Source organism: Conger conger, chromosome 4 (assembly GCF_963514075.1).
Source record: "Conger conger chromosome 4, fConCon1.1, whole genome shotgun sequence".
Taxonomy (NCBI): Eukaryota; Metazoa; Chordata; class Actinopteri; order Anguilliformes; family Congridae; genus Conger; species Conger conger.
In genome coordinates this window covers 39,889,933-39,908,888 of record NC_083763.1, presented here as the reverse complement: position 1 = coordinate 39,908,888, position 18,956 = coordinate 39,889,933, and the positions used below count along the sequence as shown (strand labels likewise).

Here is an 18,956-nt window from a genome sequence, read left to right as displayed (position 1 = left end):
ATTGTAGGTTCAGTAAGATCAATAGAAAGCAGCAGAGAGCAAAAATATTTAGCATTCATTTCAACTTGAGTCAGTGTTATATACAAAAGCATACACTGTTGAATTTGTACTATAGTAAGGACAAAAAATGGTTTAAAATTCTCCTTTGTGGGTGCTACACTTATAATGAATCCTCATGGTTATGTCCTTCTGCTACCCTTCTTTTTTTATTGGAATTCTACAAGACTTTTTGGACTGGAGTGTGTACGTTTAAAAATCAAGAGAATTGGCACTAGTCTTGCCAATTTCAACACCAGCAATCATATAAAGCATTCAAAGGCGCATCCTGCAAAAGACCACAATGAGTTCAACCAAGGCAAACTAAGTTGTAAACATTTACGAAAAATTGCTAACCGATCATAAAGCTGAAATGGTAAGCTCCGTTTAAATGCGGATTATTACCAGGCATAGTATTGCAGTTTACATTCTAAACTAGCAATAGACAAGCTACAGTAGTGCACTCTGGCCATTTCAGGGGGTTTGCAAAATGCAAACACCACATGGAATTGAATGCTACAATATTATTGTTAGCCTATCAAAGAATTTCTGCAGCTGTTGTTTGACTCATGAATTCGACACACAAATTCAAACTACCGGCAAACTGAACATCGCTTTTCACTATGCAATATCTACATAAAAATAAATAAAGCAATAGACTACATTATCATTAGGCTCTCAGCTAAAAATGGACCACGTCAATCTCACGATTGTCCCGCGCCATGTAAAATGCGTTGGCAAAGTGTATCAAATTGTACAGAGACCTGTATTGGCATAAAAGTAAAATCACTTGACCAGTCGCCTATGGTAAAATAGGCGACTGGTCAAGTGATAAAATAGGTGTTATCATATTGTATCAGGCAAATATTGTGTGACCACAAAAATTTGAGTGCACAACCCCGTCTGTAACAAAGTTCTTAACAGCAGCATATTTACAGATTTCATGCCAATCAGGCAGGAGCCATAGGGAAGAGGGATGAACACATGAAGAATTATTGAACTATCAATGCCACAGTTATGTGCAATACGTGCCCCCTCAGTTGTCTTAGTCTTTTACAATATAACACTTGATTATAAAAATGTTACATTCTTTTGTTGACCTTTTGAATATGCATAGGTGATGGATAGTGAGATTTCATAATCTGACTGTTAATAAATGTGATGAGTACATGACTACTTGTCATTGTATTCTGTTTTGTGTCGATCATTTAAGAGAAGGCAGTTACATTTAAATGGCATGTCCATAGTGATAGGTTGTCAGTTAAAACTTGTTGTCAATTAAAATGGGCTGTCCATAGTTGGCTGTGTGATGTGGTCAGTGTTTATCACCTCAAACCCGCCTAGGTCAACTGGTAAAGCATGGCAGTAACAGGGGTTTGATTTTCCTCAAGGGTGATGGTGGGTTTGCTTCACCAAAAATGATGGCCAGCAGCCGCCACAGATTTGTGGGTAAGGTGACACTATTCAGTCTATAAGGGGTCTATCAATATCCCTGATTGTGTCCTGAAATGAAAAACTAACCCTGAACTGCTGATGGTCAAAACGGTCACGGATGACAATGAAGCGGAGGTCAAAGCGCTTGCAGAGGTCAAAGAGATGATCTGTCTCAGCTTTGGTCCATCCATCATCATGAAGATACATCTGATACTCCTGCTCTGAGTACACCGGCACCTGCACCAACTGAGCACACAAACAAACATTCAACTTTTAAATGCATTTGAAATTTTCTCCCCATGCACTGAAAGAACCATAGTTAATAGTGGGCCACAGTTATTCCAGTTGGATACATAATAGCACCTGGAATTTGGACAGGTGGACCAAAACACCACAGAGACATGAGGTGGCATGTGGGCTCAATCTCGTCCTGTGGTCTACTTTTGCAATAGATTTTAAGCCCAATCTCTTTCTCCATGCAGCAAACTACGGGGCAATCCTTGAACTGCTGCAGCTCTCACAGTGTGCCATTTTGGTGCTGAAGCCTAAGAGAGCGGTGTTGGCGCAAGCCAAAATGGCCTCCGGCTGAATTCTGATGCCGTGGCAGTAAAGGCAGTAAAGGGAGTGTGGCAGTAAAGGGAATTTGGTGCTTAAATGTCATCTCCACTGTATGGAGTTGAGACCAAGAGCACACGCCAGGAGAGAACAAGCAAGCTTGTGTTGGGAAGTGTGTTGAAAAGTGTGTGGCCAGTTGAAAAGCTGCTGCTCAGGTTTTGATTCTTACTGTATTTATTGATTTAGTTTGTTGTTGTAATAGTTTTTTGCCCAGAACCCGTGTGCAGGGAGGGCAAAGACTTTTTATTATTTGTTTTGAGTTTGGTGTGAGTGCATTCTCTCTCTCCATGTGGCAAATGATGATGAAAACCCAAAACTGCCGCATCTCCCTCCAAGATCTTACAGACATGAACATTAATAAAGGCAAGGGACACATCCACCCTGTCTTTATCAGCTTAACAGGTCATAACAAACTAACTATTGGTAATGTTTATAAAAAATTAATGAGTTAAAATCGTGAAAGAAATATTAAAAAGACAATCAATTGTCACTTTTTAGGAAATATAACCACAATGTGAATCCAGTTTCCCTTACCTATAAAAGTTATGCTTGCATAAGTGCAAAGTAGTAGTCATGGCTTGAATACTTTGGTTGCCTACTCAAACAAAAACAGTCTTTTCATGTGTAAGTAAGCACATGAAAGAAGTGCTTACTTACTTTTTTTGTATGCTGCAAACAAATAGATTTTGATAAACTGGTTTATTAACCTGTTTTGCATTTGCATTCATGAAAACAGAAAGCCATTCATTAGATTTTTTCAACCTTGTTAAATCGGGCAAAGGGATAGTCCTTGCCCTCCTCAGCCAGGCGTCTCCAGTGGTGGAAAATGGCTCCGTCCCTTCTGGCAGGGTTGGTGAAAGGCATCCACTTCCAAGGGCGTACCCTCTTGCAACCCAGTTTGGCTTTGACTGTTCGATAACCTTGGGTTGTGTCACTGGGCAACAGTGGGGGAGCATCTCTACAAAACAAATTTGTCTTAAAAAAATATGAACAACATATAATATCAATATTTGCTGTTTTCAAATTATGTGAGAAATATAATATCAATATTTGCAACTTTCAGCAGGTGCTTAATTAACCCTTTTAAGAAAAGTAATTATTTTTACATTCAACCATATATTTGCTATATTACAAAAAGCAAGTTCCCTGGGCCATCACTGCAAATTCAGAATGAATATGGATATAGACAAAGTTGTCCAGCTATGTGTAAGCAATTTGCATTGTGAACATGGTTATCAAATTTGGCAATCATTATAAATAGCATAAAATACTTTTTATCTGAATAGAGGAGGGCATAGACTTCTCTGTGCATTCCTTCTGGCCTCTTGAATGTCAGTGTTTCTGTTGATTTCTTGGCCTTTTTCTAAACAGAGATAAAATGCATTCAAATTAATATCAATTTGACCAGCTCTGACCACACAGATATGGTTCTGTTACAACAAAAGCAATGTTCTGCAATGGTAATCTCAGGCGCTGGATCCAATCGAAATCCTGCGGGCTAAACTAAAGAGTGTAGCTGATAAGTGCAAACCCAAGAATGTGAAGGATCTTGCAAGGATGTGCATAGAGGAATGGTCCAAAATCCCTACAAATATGTTCGTTAAACTTGTCAAGCATTATAGGAAAATACTCCATGCTATTGTCCTTGCCAGAGGTGGATGCACCAAGTTAAATTACATTCAAGGTCTTCCATGTACTTATTCAAGCGCTGTTTCCCCATTTTCAATGGTCTAGCACATAGCACCTAACCTAAATGTATGGTGGTTCTCTACAAGCTAAAAACAGTCTATTTGGATGAATAGTTTGAATAGTATACCATATTTCACTTAATATTAAGTGTTACTTTCATTGACTTAAATACCCTCTATTCCAATACTTTTGCTCACCTAAATAAAGGGTGGTCTGATACCAAAGGTGCTATGTTCTAAGTAGTTTAACACATCTAGGTGTAAATACCAGGATACCAAATACCCTCTTATTTATGCATACCAACACTATGAAACTTATATCGTGTTCATCTTTTTATCTCAACCCCAAAGGTATTTAATGTATTGCAAAAACAAAGAAATTGGCCTTGCTGTTTCAATACTTTTGGAGGAGACTGTACATTCTCCGATACAGAGTGGTTGCTGACCAAATCAGCGTGTTATCTTGTTACATAGTTCTGGGATGGCAGTGTTTCAAAAAAATGTGCCACTTGAAACGTCTTAGTTCTTGCACGTCATTGAGCTTGCTAAATACAATTTTTTGTTCACTAGCTGTAGTATTAGCAATAGAGGATACACCAACTGAAAGAGACATTGGGCAGAGCAGAGAGTTGGAAATACCTTACAATCTAGCCCCAAATACATTTTACATTTATTGATGGAACTAGATCTAAATGTTTTCAAGAGGACTCATTTAAGAGCCTGAATTTAAGAAAAGGAAATCCATTCCTTTAAGAAGTGCAGCCATGATCCAAGCAGAGCCATACTTCTACTGAGGAAACCAGAAAGCTGTAGCAAGATTACAGGAAGTAATGTTGGTCAAGAAGCTGTAATCAGTGCAAAATATTTTTTACCAAATCATGAGATGTTGAAAACAGTAATACCTTAGCCATTCCAGAGGAACCATCAACCTAATTTCCCACATTTCTATTTGTACATCACCAGTAGCTTACCTTGTCTGAGTTAATGATGTCCTTTTTACTAATTGGGCCTGCATCACCATCTCCTCCAGCTAACTCCAGTATGTCTCGCACATCTGCACCAGTTGCCATTGTGTCCTGTTATGTTTAGAAAACAACAAACTAGTCATAAGTTTTAAAAAAGCCAATATTATTGCACACAATTTCAAATGTAGATAGATGTCTGTCATAGAATAGGTTCATAATACTTACTAGTCAACATGAACTTTGAGGTCAAAAGATGAACACGAGATGACAGATCCAAATTTCATCTTTTATTTCCTGGATTTTCTATCTAGATTTGTTAAACAACTTAGAACATATCACCTTTTGTATCAGACCACCCAATTCTGGCCTTGCTGTTCCAATACTTTTGGAGGGGAATGTGTCTAGAAATCAGAAGAGCATTAATGTGCCTTAAAATGCTGTGTTCTAAGTTCACACAACAAATTCATGTTGCTGCATGACTGGATCTCTATACAATATTTTAAATAGGGGTGGGAATCAGTAAGTCGCAATATGATACTAGCACGATACTTTGCCCATGATACGATAGTATAACGATACAGGTGATTCTGCAATACGCAATATATTGCAAGACAACCAATTACGATAACAGTGCACAGAAATCATATCTCACCATCTTGAACTGTAAGGCCTGTTTAACAGAAATAAGAGGAAACCTATTAAATATAACTTGTTTAAACAATGGTTTTCTCAGTAGTTAATTTTAAGAACTGAAAGCAAAACCTTTGAAAACATCTAAGTCCCTCCCCGGCATATCATTCCACAGAACTGAAGTTTCGCCAATGCTTCATGTGGGCCAGTACTCAATTTAGATTTTTGTCCACACCCCAAGACTAACGTAACTTCTTATTGTGAGCGAACAATTACTCGTGGATCTAAGTATGCAAGTTGTTGCTATTTGCCACAATAAGACATTTTGGTTTTACGCTGACTGTTTGTAATTGCAAACTTTTACAACAAAAATAAAGGTTCTTATTAGCACAAAAAGTTCTTATTGTGCTATTTGAGATTAAAATTCTAACGAGCTGATGCCTCCAAATACATTTACAGAATTTAGAATTGTGAGGACTTGACCGATTTACAAACTGTTTGTAAAACTGTCGATTACCTCTTGTAAACGTCTTTCTTGAGCCAACAGTCGACTATATTAGGGGAGATCAGGGATGATTGTAATGCTTTTGCTCCAACATGTATAACTCAATGAGTGTTAATGCTAGAGCTCTCAAACTTTGATATAAGCTACCCATATTTGTCTACTATAAATATGAGTTAATGTCAAATGCAAAGAGTTACACTGTTATAACCCCACTACTGGGGTCCGTTTAAACACTAGCTGGAGATGGATGTAACAGGAACAAAAAATATGCTTAAATCAGACCCATACTATAAAATTCAAACAAAATTTGTTTATAGGCCTAAAGTACATTCTCTTCAATTTTAAAATGATAAAATATCAAATCCAATTTTCTTCATACGTACACTCACTGAGCACTTTATTAGGAACACTATACTAATACTGGGTAGGGGCTCCCTTTGCTCTCAAAGCAGCCTCAATTCTTTGTGGCATGGATTCCACAAGATGTTGAAAACATTCCTTCCATTCTGTTTAATGCTGACATGATTTGTCAGCTGCACATTCATGCTGCTAATCTCACGTTCTATCACATCCCTAAGGTGTTCTAATAGATTCAGAACTGGTGACTGGGAAGGCCACTGAAGAAGATTGAACTCAATGGGCCTCATTTATCAATATTTTTCAGAAATCTGTGTGAAAATGTATGAGTGATCAGAACAAATTAACAACTTTCACCAGATGAAAGACACGTAGACACAGTTTTCTTTCGTATCCATGTGTGTATGTTGATAAATACCAAGTAATCGTAAATCAAAGGCACATGCACAAAATTTGTAATTAGCATAAATTGACGCCCCTTAAAGAGATAGTAGAAAAAAGCTTCTCTGAATGGAGATTGAAGTTATGTTAATGGTGTACAAAAAGCCAAAAACATTGGGTTTTTCCCCTTATTTTTTCCCCTATTTTATTTTGTTTGGCACTTACTGCTATTACGTCAGGATACACCTCTATTCCACAGGTGATTTAAGCTGGCCTCCTTAATGCTGTGTGCTCACCATTTTACATGAAAATGCATAATGAAATCAAAACAGCCATTGACAATTCCTTTGCTGTTCATAAATAACCATGTGTAATTACAATTTATGCTGATCTCTAGAAAACAAAATTCATAGAATGCTTCAGTGAAACAAGGAATCAGACCATTAATAATTATAGTAATTAACAAAACAGTTAACACAAGCTTGAAAATGTCATACTTAAAATAAAATGGTTACTATTCTTGAACCCTTTTGACTACCAGCATAATCCTGGTCTCTTCTGAAAGGCAGTCCTTTCTAGTAAAAATTTCTGTAGATATTACTAAAACAAAGTTACAGAAGTTCAAACTCAGGAAGTGGTCGATTTATTTTCTCAATGAAAATATTTTCTGGACCCTTGCCATGAAAAGGACATTGACATTACCTTGATTTGTGTAGTCTGTGGACTTCCAAAATGCAGAGGTGAGGTCCCCCCACACTTGTTTTGCCACCCACATACACCTACAAAATAAGAAACTGTTGTTGCTAAAGCAATGGAATCTTAAAAAGGGTTATACTTATAGAACTGTGAGTTTTAGTGCTCACAGTGGTTGAAAATGGCACTGTGAAAAAAACAGACCCCTAGTTCTCAACTCTGGTCTGGGCATACCCCCACGCATGCTGGTTATTCAACCACTGCAGTTCCTGATGTGTAAAGAGCTGTTATTTTTAACAAGGGACTTACTGTCTAATGAAGGATAATATAACACTCTTGATGAAACATTTTGTTAAAACACTTGGAACAGGGTGTGATGTCCGGATTCGACAAAACTGAGCTTTTTTGATGACACACACACCAGCAGTAGATTTGATATTAAAAGAAAGATACTTGATTGAAATGGATGTTATAGCCTACCTGCAGTCAAATACTGTATGGCGCTGGATTGATGAATTTATGGGGTGTTTTGCTTCTACTGGTCTTGGGGCTCATGTTAAGGTCAATGGAATCATGTACTCCAAAAGTACAACATGTTTTAAACATGTGCATACACAGATTTGATTGATGCATAATATCTGAAACTCATACATACACAAACTCCAGAAGGTGCCAAAAAACTTTTCCCTGTGGCTCAACAGACTATTTTGCCAATCCATGTTCACCAACATGTGCACATCTCTTCACATGTGAGGCTATTAGACCACGCACATTTATTTTTGTGGTAAGCACTCTGAGATGTTGTGGGCCGTTAACTTGGCTTAATGGCGGTCAATGAAAACTCCATTGACATAAAACAATTGTGACAAAAATCATCAATACATGAAGAAAAATAAAGATATAAAATGGCTATATCAATATACTATCACAGGCAGGGAGTAGTTTATATAGAACATATAGCTAAGGATATTTGAGGGTGCTTACTGACTAGTCAGTGTTTCCGGCTTGGATGAGAGGGAACTCAATGTATTTTTTTTTTTGCAATGGCAGTGCCGATATTATGAGGGTGTGTAATTACAGTTTCAAAGATTAATCCGTTTTGCAATTTTTTTAATCATTATTTTTTAAATAAATGTTATTTCTGATTTATTCCCTTTTTCTCCCAATTTGGTCACCAATTGTACCCTATCTAATCCAATTAGTGTATAGCTGGGGATACACCGCTTATGACACCATTCCCTCGACGGCCCAGTTGGACCCAGCGACCCTGAGAGCAACACGCCTTCTCCAAGCTGTCTCATAGTCCGTGACCGTTACTCCGAGGCGCCCAGGGCGCTGTATGCGGCGGTCCTACTAACCCTGCCAAGTCCCTCCCTTGGAGCAGTGAGCCAATTATGCTACTCCACGAGAGCCGGCCAAACTCGGGACCGGGCAGGACCCGGCAGGACCGGGAATCGAACCCCGGTGTGCAACTGCAATGAACTGATGCCAGCATCAAGGTCTGTTACTTTAGCTGTGCGCCACCGCGGCCCATCCATTTGATTCTACCTGTTCTTAACCCATTCAGTGCCGCTGGTGACTTAAGTTGACAGTGTTCAACAGTGCTGAGGGAGACTACTGTTGACAGAAATACAAACATTCTAAAGTACCGAGGGCAACTAATGTCGACTCACCAGAGAAGAGTCACATTTTTAACCCAGTCACTGTCAAAGGAGGAACAACTAACCAGCAGTGTGCAGAACTAGGGGTATATCGACCAATTGGCAATAGATTGCAACTGGTCAGTTTTCGCTCCTAACACGTGACCGGCAACCGACAGGTGTATTTCTTTATTTTGCCCGATCTACAAATGAGTCCAGTTAAAGCGTGCATGGTGCACTGAATTTGCAAAATGTCAACTGTCTGAAAATATTGCAAAGTGTGTGAAGAGGACATTAAGATTGCAATTTGTAATGTCTGCAAAGACGAAGTTAATCGAGGAACTACACCAAAAACCAAAGATGATTAGCATGACAAATTTGACACTTAAAGATGCATAATCCGAAAGCACCTACAATGGGCATGTGAGCGTCAGAGCTGGACTATGGAGCAATGGAAGAAGGTGGGCTGGTCTGATGAATCACGTTTTCTTTTACATCATGCGGATGGCCGGGTGCGTGTGCATTGTTTACCTGGGGAAGAGACTGCACTAGGATGCACTATGGGAAGAAGGCAAGCCGGCGGAGGCAGTGATGCTCTGGGAAATTTGGGTTGTGGCATTCATGTGGATATTACTTTGACATATACCACCTACATAAACATTGTACGACCAAGTACACACCTTCATGGCAACGGTATTCCCTGATGGCAGTTCAAGGTATGACTTGGCCTCCAAATCTCAATCCGATCTCAATCTGATCGAGCATCTGTGGAGGTCCCACCTTGCAACTTACAGGACTACCACAGGACACCTTCAGAGGTCTTGTGGAGTCCATGCCTCGGCGGGTCAGAGCTGTTTTGCCGGCACAAGGGGGACCTACACAATATTAGGCAGGTGGTTTTAAGGTTCTGGCTGATCGGTGTATATACGGCATAGTAGAAAGCTTTGTTCAGTTTGCCGGTAGTTTGAATTTGAGTGTCAATGAATAAATACAAGTCCTCTGTGTACCATAGGAAATGCCATACAATACACCACAAGTTACCAACAGCTACAGATTTAAAACACACAGAAATTATTTGATAACTAGAATTCGGCAGCATTCAATTCTAACCTCCTGAAATAGCCAAATACTGCCTGCTAGGACTAGCCTCACGGAGATTATTATGCAGCCAGAATTAAATTGTCCAACCAATTTCTGTGTGGTGAAAGCGCATTTATTTAATTAAACTGAGCTTACATTACATTATTGGCATTTTGGCACACGCTCTTATCCAGAGTGACATACAGTTGATTAGACTAAGCAGGAGACAATCCTCCCCTGGAGCAATGCAGGGTTAAGGGCCTTGCTCAAGGGCCCAATGGCTGTGCGGATCTTATTGTGGCTACACCGGGATTAGAACCACCGACCTTGCGTGTCCTAGTCATTTACCTTAACCACTATGCAACAGGCCGCCCCATTATAGCTTCCCATCATAGCTTACCATTATAGCTTCATAAAAAAAGAATTGGTTATCGGTTTAAAATTTCTGGTAAATGTATAAAACTCAGTTTCGGTTAAATGTTTAACCATTCACACCCCTACTGTACATACAATTATTAAAATCATACAATCTGTGAAGGTGTGGGTCCGGAGGACCAAGCGTGGCCGTGAGGGGGAGCTTTTGTGAAACGAGAGAGAGTGCGGTCCATGGACCAGGTGCAAACGTGAAGGGGATCTCAAAGTTACTCACAGACCGCAAAATGACCACTAGTTTATAAGGTGCAGTAAAATAAGGAAAAGGTTCCCCGGCAACCTGCCAAAGCAAAGCTCCCCTAGTTGAAGGGAGCAAAAATGAGGAATAGAAATAAAGCGGGGGTGCTTCCGACCCACGACCAGGGCCTCTAATTCACTGACGACGCAGGATTACATAAACAGAGGTGGAAGTGTACATGAACAGCGATGGGGTTCTCAGACACGGAACCCCAGGCTTATCGGCGACTTCGCAAAGCTCTCCATTGAGAGGGGCGATACTCCAACAACCATGCGTTTACATTACATTACATTATTGGCATTTGGCAGACGCTCTTATCCAGAGCGACGTACAGTTGATTAGACTAAGCAGGAGACAATCCTCCCCTGGAGCAATGCTCAAGGGCCTAACGGCTGTGCAGATCTTATTGTGGCTACACCGGGATTAGAACCACCGACCTTGCATGTCCCAGTCACTAATAAATATAAACAACTACAGGTAGACGTTGTGACTCACACCTAACTCACAGCTAGCCCTTCCTGGAGCGGCAACCAGACCTACCTGACATCTACCTGGCTTGATTGAATAACTAGTCGTGGCGAAATCTGTACTCCCAGCGAACTCCACCTCTAGCCCTACTTGCGGGTGAGAGCTAAAACCCCCTATCCAAGTCCAAGACTATGGGGCGTTTCTCCATCGCTAACAGTCTAGCATACAGTCTAGCATACAGCACTACGGACAGTGCAATGCGGTGTGGCATACAATCCTACACACAGTACTGAGTAAATCGGGTGTTCTAAATTACATGAAGCCCAACACATAGTGCATAGGTACTGAGTACAGAGTGACTAATGCACTAAACACAGAACCGTGAATAGGAGGATGTTCTAATGCCCACACAGTTCTTCAACATACCGAAGGGAAAAGCAAAGGCCTTATAGCTCTTCCCACAGCACAGTGTTCATTTGTGGCATCATCGCCCTCCCCACTGTGTTGTGTTCATAATGGTTTTCTGAGTGCAGTCTTTCTGGATAACGCTACCAAGGCTTTGTAACTAACAGAAAAGAGAAACCAAAATAATTGCCTAAAGCCACTCAGCCTCCGGTACTACTACCGGTGAGGAAACAATTACCCCGCTCTACTAACAATGACAGAGCAGCTAATCGTATACAAGGCTTTGCGAATAACTTAAAAGGAAAAAAACGAAAGTACACATGGTTCTCGGCTCTTTCTGAGTAATTTTCAGGCACTACCTTTTAGTGCTGACTACTGATTCTAATTGTCTGCTGCGTATGGCCAGATTACTGATGGAGGTCAGCTGCGTGCTTTTCTATTTAAGTCCCACATCTTGGTCCATCTTGGTTTGTTTGTCAGATCTAGATAGATTTATTCTATTTTTCCAATCCCCATAGCAAATTGTTTATATTTCTAATTTGTGCACTATGTGAGGGTGTGACTGACAACTTACTGTCTCAGTTACTTATTGTGGCGAGAGGGTGTGGGAGGAAAAATGGTGGACAACTGAACTAGAAGTATTTTGTCTTGGATGGAAAGATAGCCTCCTTCAGTCTGTAAACTAATTGATCAAAACAAATATAACCAAATAAAATCAAAACAAATATTATATTATATTTGTTATATAAATATAACAAATATAATACTATATACATTTCTGTTAAGCACTGTAGACAAGTTAACTAAGAAACAATCATCAGAATCTGCAATCTATCCTTCCGAGTGTAGTAGCAATGACTTAATGCTTTTTTTCAATCAGAAGATTGAGGCTATTAGAGATCAGATCTCCAAATTGTCTCCTCCTCTTACTCCTGCCACATTAAATAAACATCACCTACGTCAGGAAGAAACATTAACAGTGGTACTAAACTGTTTTATTGACATGACATTGACATGGATGAGCTGTCTAAAATAGTTATGTCCGCAAAACCAACTACCTGCCTACTTGATCCAATCCCCTCAAAATTGGTTAAATAACTTTTTACTAAAAAGTACACCTACACTATATCTATACTAGGTCATAACATGCTTAAAATCATAAACACATCCTTAGAAACAGTACCCAAGTCCCTAAAAATGGCAGTTAAGCCATTATTATTATTGAAGAAACCAAATCTCGAACCTGGCAAGCTGGAAAACAATAGGCCTATCTCTAATCTTCCATTTTTATCAAAATTACTGGAGAAAACTGGATCAAAGCAACTCAGTATATCTCAGTATTTAACCTGGAGAAGAACTACCCATTTCTCGGTTATAGGCTTGTACTGTAGATATAAAGGCTTGGATGCTTTCTAACGTTCTGCTTCTGAGCTCAGAAAAGACTGAATTAGGGAGAGAATGTGTACCTTTACACAAAATTTTGATGGTTGTTTTACTTTTAGTATATTTTAGTAAAAGACCTTGGTGTAACTATTGACAGGCACATAAAAAACATATCCAGAGTGGCTAAAATTAGGCACTTTTTATCAGCAGGGGATTCAGAGAAAGTGATCCAGGTTAGATCACTATAATGCCCAGCTATCTGGCTGCCCTAATGTCTCGCTAAAGAATCTCCAGCTTGTGCAGAATCCAGCTGCACGCATCTTGACTACAACTAAAAAGTATAAGCATATTACTCCAGTGCTAGCTTTCCTGCTACCTATCAAGAATAGGACAGATTTTAAGGTTAAAAGCTCTGTATGGTCTGGCAACAGTTTTCAAAACTAACCTGCTTTTACTCTATAAGCCTGGCACCTCGTAGTCCCAAAGATATCGACAAAAAAAAGAGAAATAATTACAGCTGCACCACTACTGTGGAAGACCCCTCCAAAATTTACAAGGGACTCAATATTTAAATCTAGATTAAAAACGCACCTTTACAATTAGGCTTGTAATCAGTTATAGCTTGGTGGGGTGGCATCATCAGTAGTATTTCATTCTGGAGATGGGTGCTAGATAATGGTTCCATGCTCAACATGTCGTACATGCATTTCTGTTCTGTACATGAGGAAATCTTATTCTTTGTACTAATACATTTTAGTGCCTAACAGCCTCCTCTTTCTTTTTCCTGCCACTCCCTCAACCCCTGAAGCTCATGAACCACTCCAACTGGACCCCCAATCTAAGGTTGTGGACTGCTGAACCCTGCTCCTTCCCTGGCTTCGACACATGCAGGAGCTACAAATTCATCCCCCTAACCTCTGATCTCCAGACTCTACATCCATCCATATGAATCCATTTTACCTACTAGTTTAATACATCAAACTTATAGGCCAGCAGAGGATTGGCATGCCCCAATAGCCGTGTTCCTTTCTGAGATTTCTTCCCATCATGGAGTTTTTTCTCACCACTGTTTGAGGGTTTTTCTCCCCATAAGGGAGTCATTTACCTCATATGATATTGCTTAGGGCTAATATGTTATATTCTTTTCTGAGTTACTCTGAAGCGTCTTTGTGACAGTCTTCTTTGAAAAGCTGTATACAAATAAAATTTTATAATAGTCTAGATGAGAATAATAGCCAATAGATATACATGTAGCCTAATAATCAAATCCATCCTTTAATCAAAAGGTACAAAGATAGATATTTCCCCAACACAATCAAACAAGAAGCACTGAAGATTATTGAAGAAAATACCAAATAGGCCTACACTGTACACGATGCACAACGAGATATTGGAGAAAAAATCCTCAGAGGAGCGAGTCCTAGCAAGCCCTACAGCATTGCAAGTACAGAGACACCTGTCCAAGGCACAGATGCCAAGAAGCGAACAGGCATTAGTGTGCTGCCAAACAAGGGCCACTTTCCTGCGCTTGCTGAAATTGCGCAAGTTTACTTGTCTGCACCACAGTAAAAGCTTGTTCAGTTCAGCTTCTTGTGTGGTGGAGGAGAAGAGGAACAGAATAGCCTGTGATAACTTACCAGCAGTGCCAAAAGAGAAGCCCTCAAGAAAACAAAACTAAATCAGCCAATGTAATGCATAAAATCATGTCGTTCACATCAACCATCAGAATGGAGAAAAAATATGATCTAAGTGAGTTTGACTGTGGAATTATTGTTGGTGGCAGACAGGGTGGTTTGAGTATCTCAGAAACTGCTGGTCTCCTGGGATTTTCATGGACACTAGTCTCTAGAGTTTACTCAGAATGGCACAAAAAAAAAACATCCAGTGAGCAGCAGTTATGCAGGCAGAAAGCCTTGTTAATGAGAGAGGTCAGAGGATAATGGCAAGACTGGTCAAAGCTGACAGGAAAGTGACAGTAATGCAACACACAACGCGTCAAACCTCTAAGTGGATAGGCTACAGCAGCAAAAGACTTCATTAGTCTAAAAAAATGTATAATAAATACCTAATAAAGTGCTTACTGGGTGTAGTTCTTTATACAATTATACAATTGATTTGGCTATTTATTTAGATTTTACAAGGCTACCTAAGGCTTTCACAATGCTACAGACCATTTGGTCTTTTTTTAAATCTGTTTTTTAAAAAGTTATACTGACAATTTAATTTAAACTAGAAACAGCGGTAGCATCTTTGTTTAACTCGCTAAATATCCACAAATGGCCTCAAATTTCACAAGGCTAAATATTTTTGTGTTTAATGCAAGTTTTGTTAAAGAGCAAATAAACAATCTTATCTATGTTTTATTTGTTGGCTGTTGCTTAAATTATAATTTTTTTAATTGGCTATCGGTATCGGCCCATTAGCTTATAAAAAAACGCCAATCGGAATCGGCCATAAAAAATAATGATCAGTGCACCGCAAGTAGCCTACTCAGTCATTCCTGGTAGTTTTTACTCCGGTCCAGAAAGTTATATGATTTGATGAGCGTGAAGAATACATAATCAGCCATCCAATTCAACGCAATCTGTTCCCGTTCAGGAATGGTAGATGGACAAGAATTTTACAACTTTTGAGTAGGCTAATGTCTGAATGAATGTTCTATAATGAACTCGGATCGCTACAGTTCGAGATAAATGTGTGAATAAATAAATAATAATAAATAAAAACTCTGGTGACAGTTCATATTTAAATGAGCTTATAAAACGCAATCTGATGGGTTAATAGCAGTGATAAAATAACTAAACACCACTGCTATGACTTCTAATGCTTGTTTACAGTTATATTTCAATTATTACTCCGTGGCAAAGCAGTCATTCAAGTCTAAATTAAAAACTGTTAAATGCAAGCCGACGCACGTCAATCACCTTGCAAAATTGTTGCCCAGGATTTCCAAGTTAGCAGGGACACACTGCCTCCAATTCAACATGATTCAAAAACTACCCGAAGCGGTGAGAGATTTGTGTCCGTAAACGAGCAGAAGTGCGAGAGTTCTCTCGGATGACCGAAACTTGTGGACCAGAGAACGCAGAGCAGCGCTCACGACGCCGAGCAATGTGCCTTCTCCAAATAGTAATACCAGTAGACCTACGCAACATAATCCCACTGATGTTGGACAGTTTTTCTGTGTTTGCACAATGGGAACGTACAAATAAACATGAAGAAAGCATAAACTAATTTCTGCTCACTCTTGGTAGCTAGCTAGCTAGCGAGTTTTGCAGAACGTTGCATAGCAATTACCGGGCACTATTTACATTTTTAATAAAAAACGCTTTTAATAGAATTGTGTCTATAATATCTATATCTTCATATTCCGTAACCGTTTTATAAAAGCAATAACTCACTCCAGGACGTGGTATATTGTAATTTTATCACAGCGACGGGGGTTGTGACCCTCCACTGGACGTCGGGCCGAACAACACCTCTTCGCTGTCATAAAATGACAATATATCACTGCCTATCGTGAGTTATTGCTTATATAACTTGCTTAACTGTTCAGTTCATTGTTTATCCATCTGCTTAAATGAAACCATACAAGCACTTCCGAATAATCATCTCAAACACATTACCATCCATCCATCCATCCATTATCTTTAACCCGCTTATCCTGAACAGGGTCGCAGGGGGCTGGAGCCTATCCCAGCATACATTGGGCGAAAGGCAGGAATACACCCTGGACAGGTCGCCAGTCCATCACAGGGCACACACACACCATTCATTCACACACTCATACCTACGGGCAATTTAGACTCTCCAATCAGCCTAACCTGCATGTCTTTGGACTGTGGAAGGAAACCGGAGTACCCGGAGGAAACCCACGCAGACACGGGGAGAACATGCAAACTCCGCACAGAGAGGCCCCGGCCGACGGGGATTCGAACCCAGGACCTCCTTGCTGTGAGGCGGCAGTGCTAACCACTGCACCATCCGTGCCGCCTCAAACACATTACAGAATATTGTGAGACGCTAAGTTCTGTATATAGCTAGTTCCGTTTGTAAATACATAATATTTATTGACTTTACATCTTTGTGACAAATGTTATTGTATCTTAGAACAGATACATTTTCAACACCCTCCCCCAAGCGTGACAACTCTTTTTAGCCCCGGCCTGCACATTTGATGTGGTAGCTTTGAGGGGACTAGCACCTAGCCTGAAAATAAATCTAGGGGAAACACTGGGAGTTGATTGTTCACTTGTTCACGTGCACACAATTTTAGGATCATGCTAATGAATATTGTTTGAGAGAAATTCCAGCGTTATGGATCTTCAATTTTATCATAACACATTTATTGTCATCTGAAATGGTTCTGAATATCAGTTTTGACATTGAGAAAACCATCAGAAATAGTTTTGAATGTTTTCAAGATGGCTGCCAAATATCATTGATTTCAATGGTAATGGTTATTGTTAGCCTACATTTTATCAGATTTAAAAATGGTCACAATCGCCTGTTTGGGGCGCCTGTTTATGTTTTCATGCTCAGGTTGACATTACTGTGGAATTGCCCGTATATTGACATTCTATAAATCATTTTGTAGGAATATTTTCGGAAACAATCATTAGCTTTAGGATGGATTCCAAGATGCTTTTATGATGAGGATCATCCAAGATGATGTGTTCACTATGTTCACCACTTTGTAAACTAAACTAAATAAAACACAATAGAAGATTGCAATTCCTTACAATTAAAGGATGCAAATATCGTTTTTAAAAACACATTAGGTCTACCATGTTAAAATATTTTCCTCTGAGCAACTGCACTAGTATATGTTTCCATTGTGCCAAACAATAGTGTCATCTGTACTCTTTTGTTTATATTTATCCAAGGTGTGCATAATTTTTGAGGGTAGTTTATGGGAATATTTGCTTTATGATGTTGGATTCATTTCAATAAGTCTTGCTGAAGTACTAGTCTATTCAAAAGTAATGTAATCCCATAAATTGTCCTCCAAAACTATGCACAATACACCCTGGATAAATATGAACGAAGTACTATTCAAAAGCAAAGCTATCCCATGTTTCCCACATGGAGTAAAACAACTTGTTCCTGTACTTCTGTATCTCAAGACAACATGCCCAGTGTGGAGTTAAATGAAAGTTAAAGCAAATAGATGCAGTGCAGTATCAGTAATATGCTTCTGCATAGTCTAGCAATTAGAAAGAACACCATATCAAGTAGTTACACATTGTTAATATGTGTGCTCATAAAAGACAAAGAAACACTAACAAGATATTTATTTTCAGCTGCAAATGTGGTTCTGGAGGCACAGATATTCTTGTGTTTGCTAGTGTGTTATTTGGCATGATTGGTCCTTAACACATGGGAAACGAAATAACAGGCTGCTACTCCGACTTAAAAAAAGAGTACAATAGAGCACAATAAGTTTTGCAGGAACTGGTGTATTGCACTCAGTGTCAGTTTTTATTGTCAGTGTACATTTGAAAGGCCATTACATCTTGAGATGGCAAGCTCAAGAACCACTTACGTTACATTTAACGTTATACATGTGGGATGAAGTAGCATTGCATTTGAATAGCAATGTTTAGCCATGTATATAGAGTTTAAGTACAATTTTGTGCGAAAATGTGGTCGTGAAGAACCGTAGAAAGAAGTTACGAAGATTATTTAAACGCTTCTTCACGCAAGCACAACATTTAGCGTTCAGTGTTCAGAGCTAGTGCTAGCTAACTACGCTGCTTCTTAGCTAAATTACAACAGCATCAATGGCGGAAGCTTGTGACCAACTAGGCCAACATAGCGTAATGTTAAGCCATCTTACGCATTAACGTATACATTCTACATATTATAAATAATATAGACTGTTGACATTTACCTGTAAGTGATCTACTGTCCCTGATACTTTTTTTTTTTTTTTTAAAGTATACCGCTATGTTCTGTAAATAAAAGCCTATCTAAATGTTCCGCTTTATTCTTCCAATGAGTAGC

The 18,956-nt window shown here is 39.3% G+C and overlaps 1 protein-coding gene across 3 annotated transcripts in view; it reads right to left on the bottom strand.

The window, feature by feature from the left end:
- The window catches only part of dmap1 (DNA methyltransferase 1 associated protein 1), a 33,788-nt gene extending 14,832 nt beyond the window's left edge, over positions 1–18,956 (bottom strand). The window contains exons 1-7 of one of the 3 annotated variants that reach the window (XM_061237272.1): positions 18,844–18,956; positions 7,314–7,390; positions 5,078–5,139; positions 4,745–4,849; positions 3,357–3,448; positions 2,848–3,043; positions 1,558–1,716 (exon numbers count right to left, since the gene is read on the bottom strand). In XM_061237272.1, the coding sequence (XP_061093256.1) occupies positions 1,558–1,716; positions 2,848–3,043; positions 3,357–3,448; positions 4,745–4,849; positions 5,078–5,139; positions 7,314–7,386 (687 nt within the window). In that variant the 5' untranslated portion in view covers positions 7,387–7,390; positions 18,844–18,956. Of the gene's footprint in view, positions 1–1,557; positions 1,717–2,847; positions 3,044–3,356; positions 3,449–4,744; positions 4,850–4,963; positions 5,140–7,313; positions 7,391–18,843 lie in introns of those variants that run through there. The other 2 variants (XM_061237273.1, XM_061237274.1) reach the window with 2 other exon arrangements.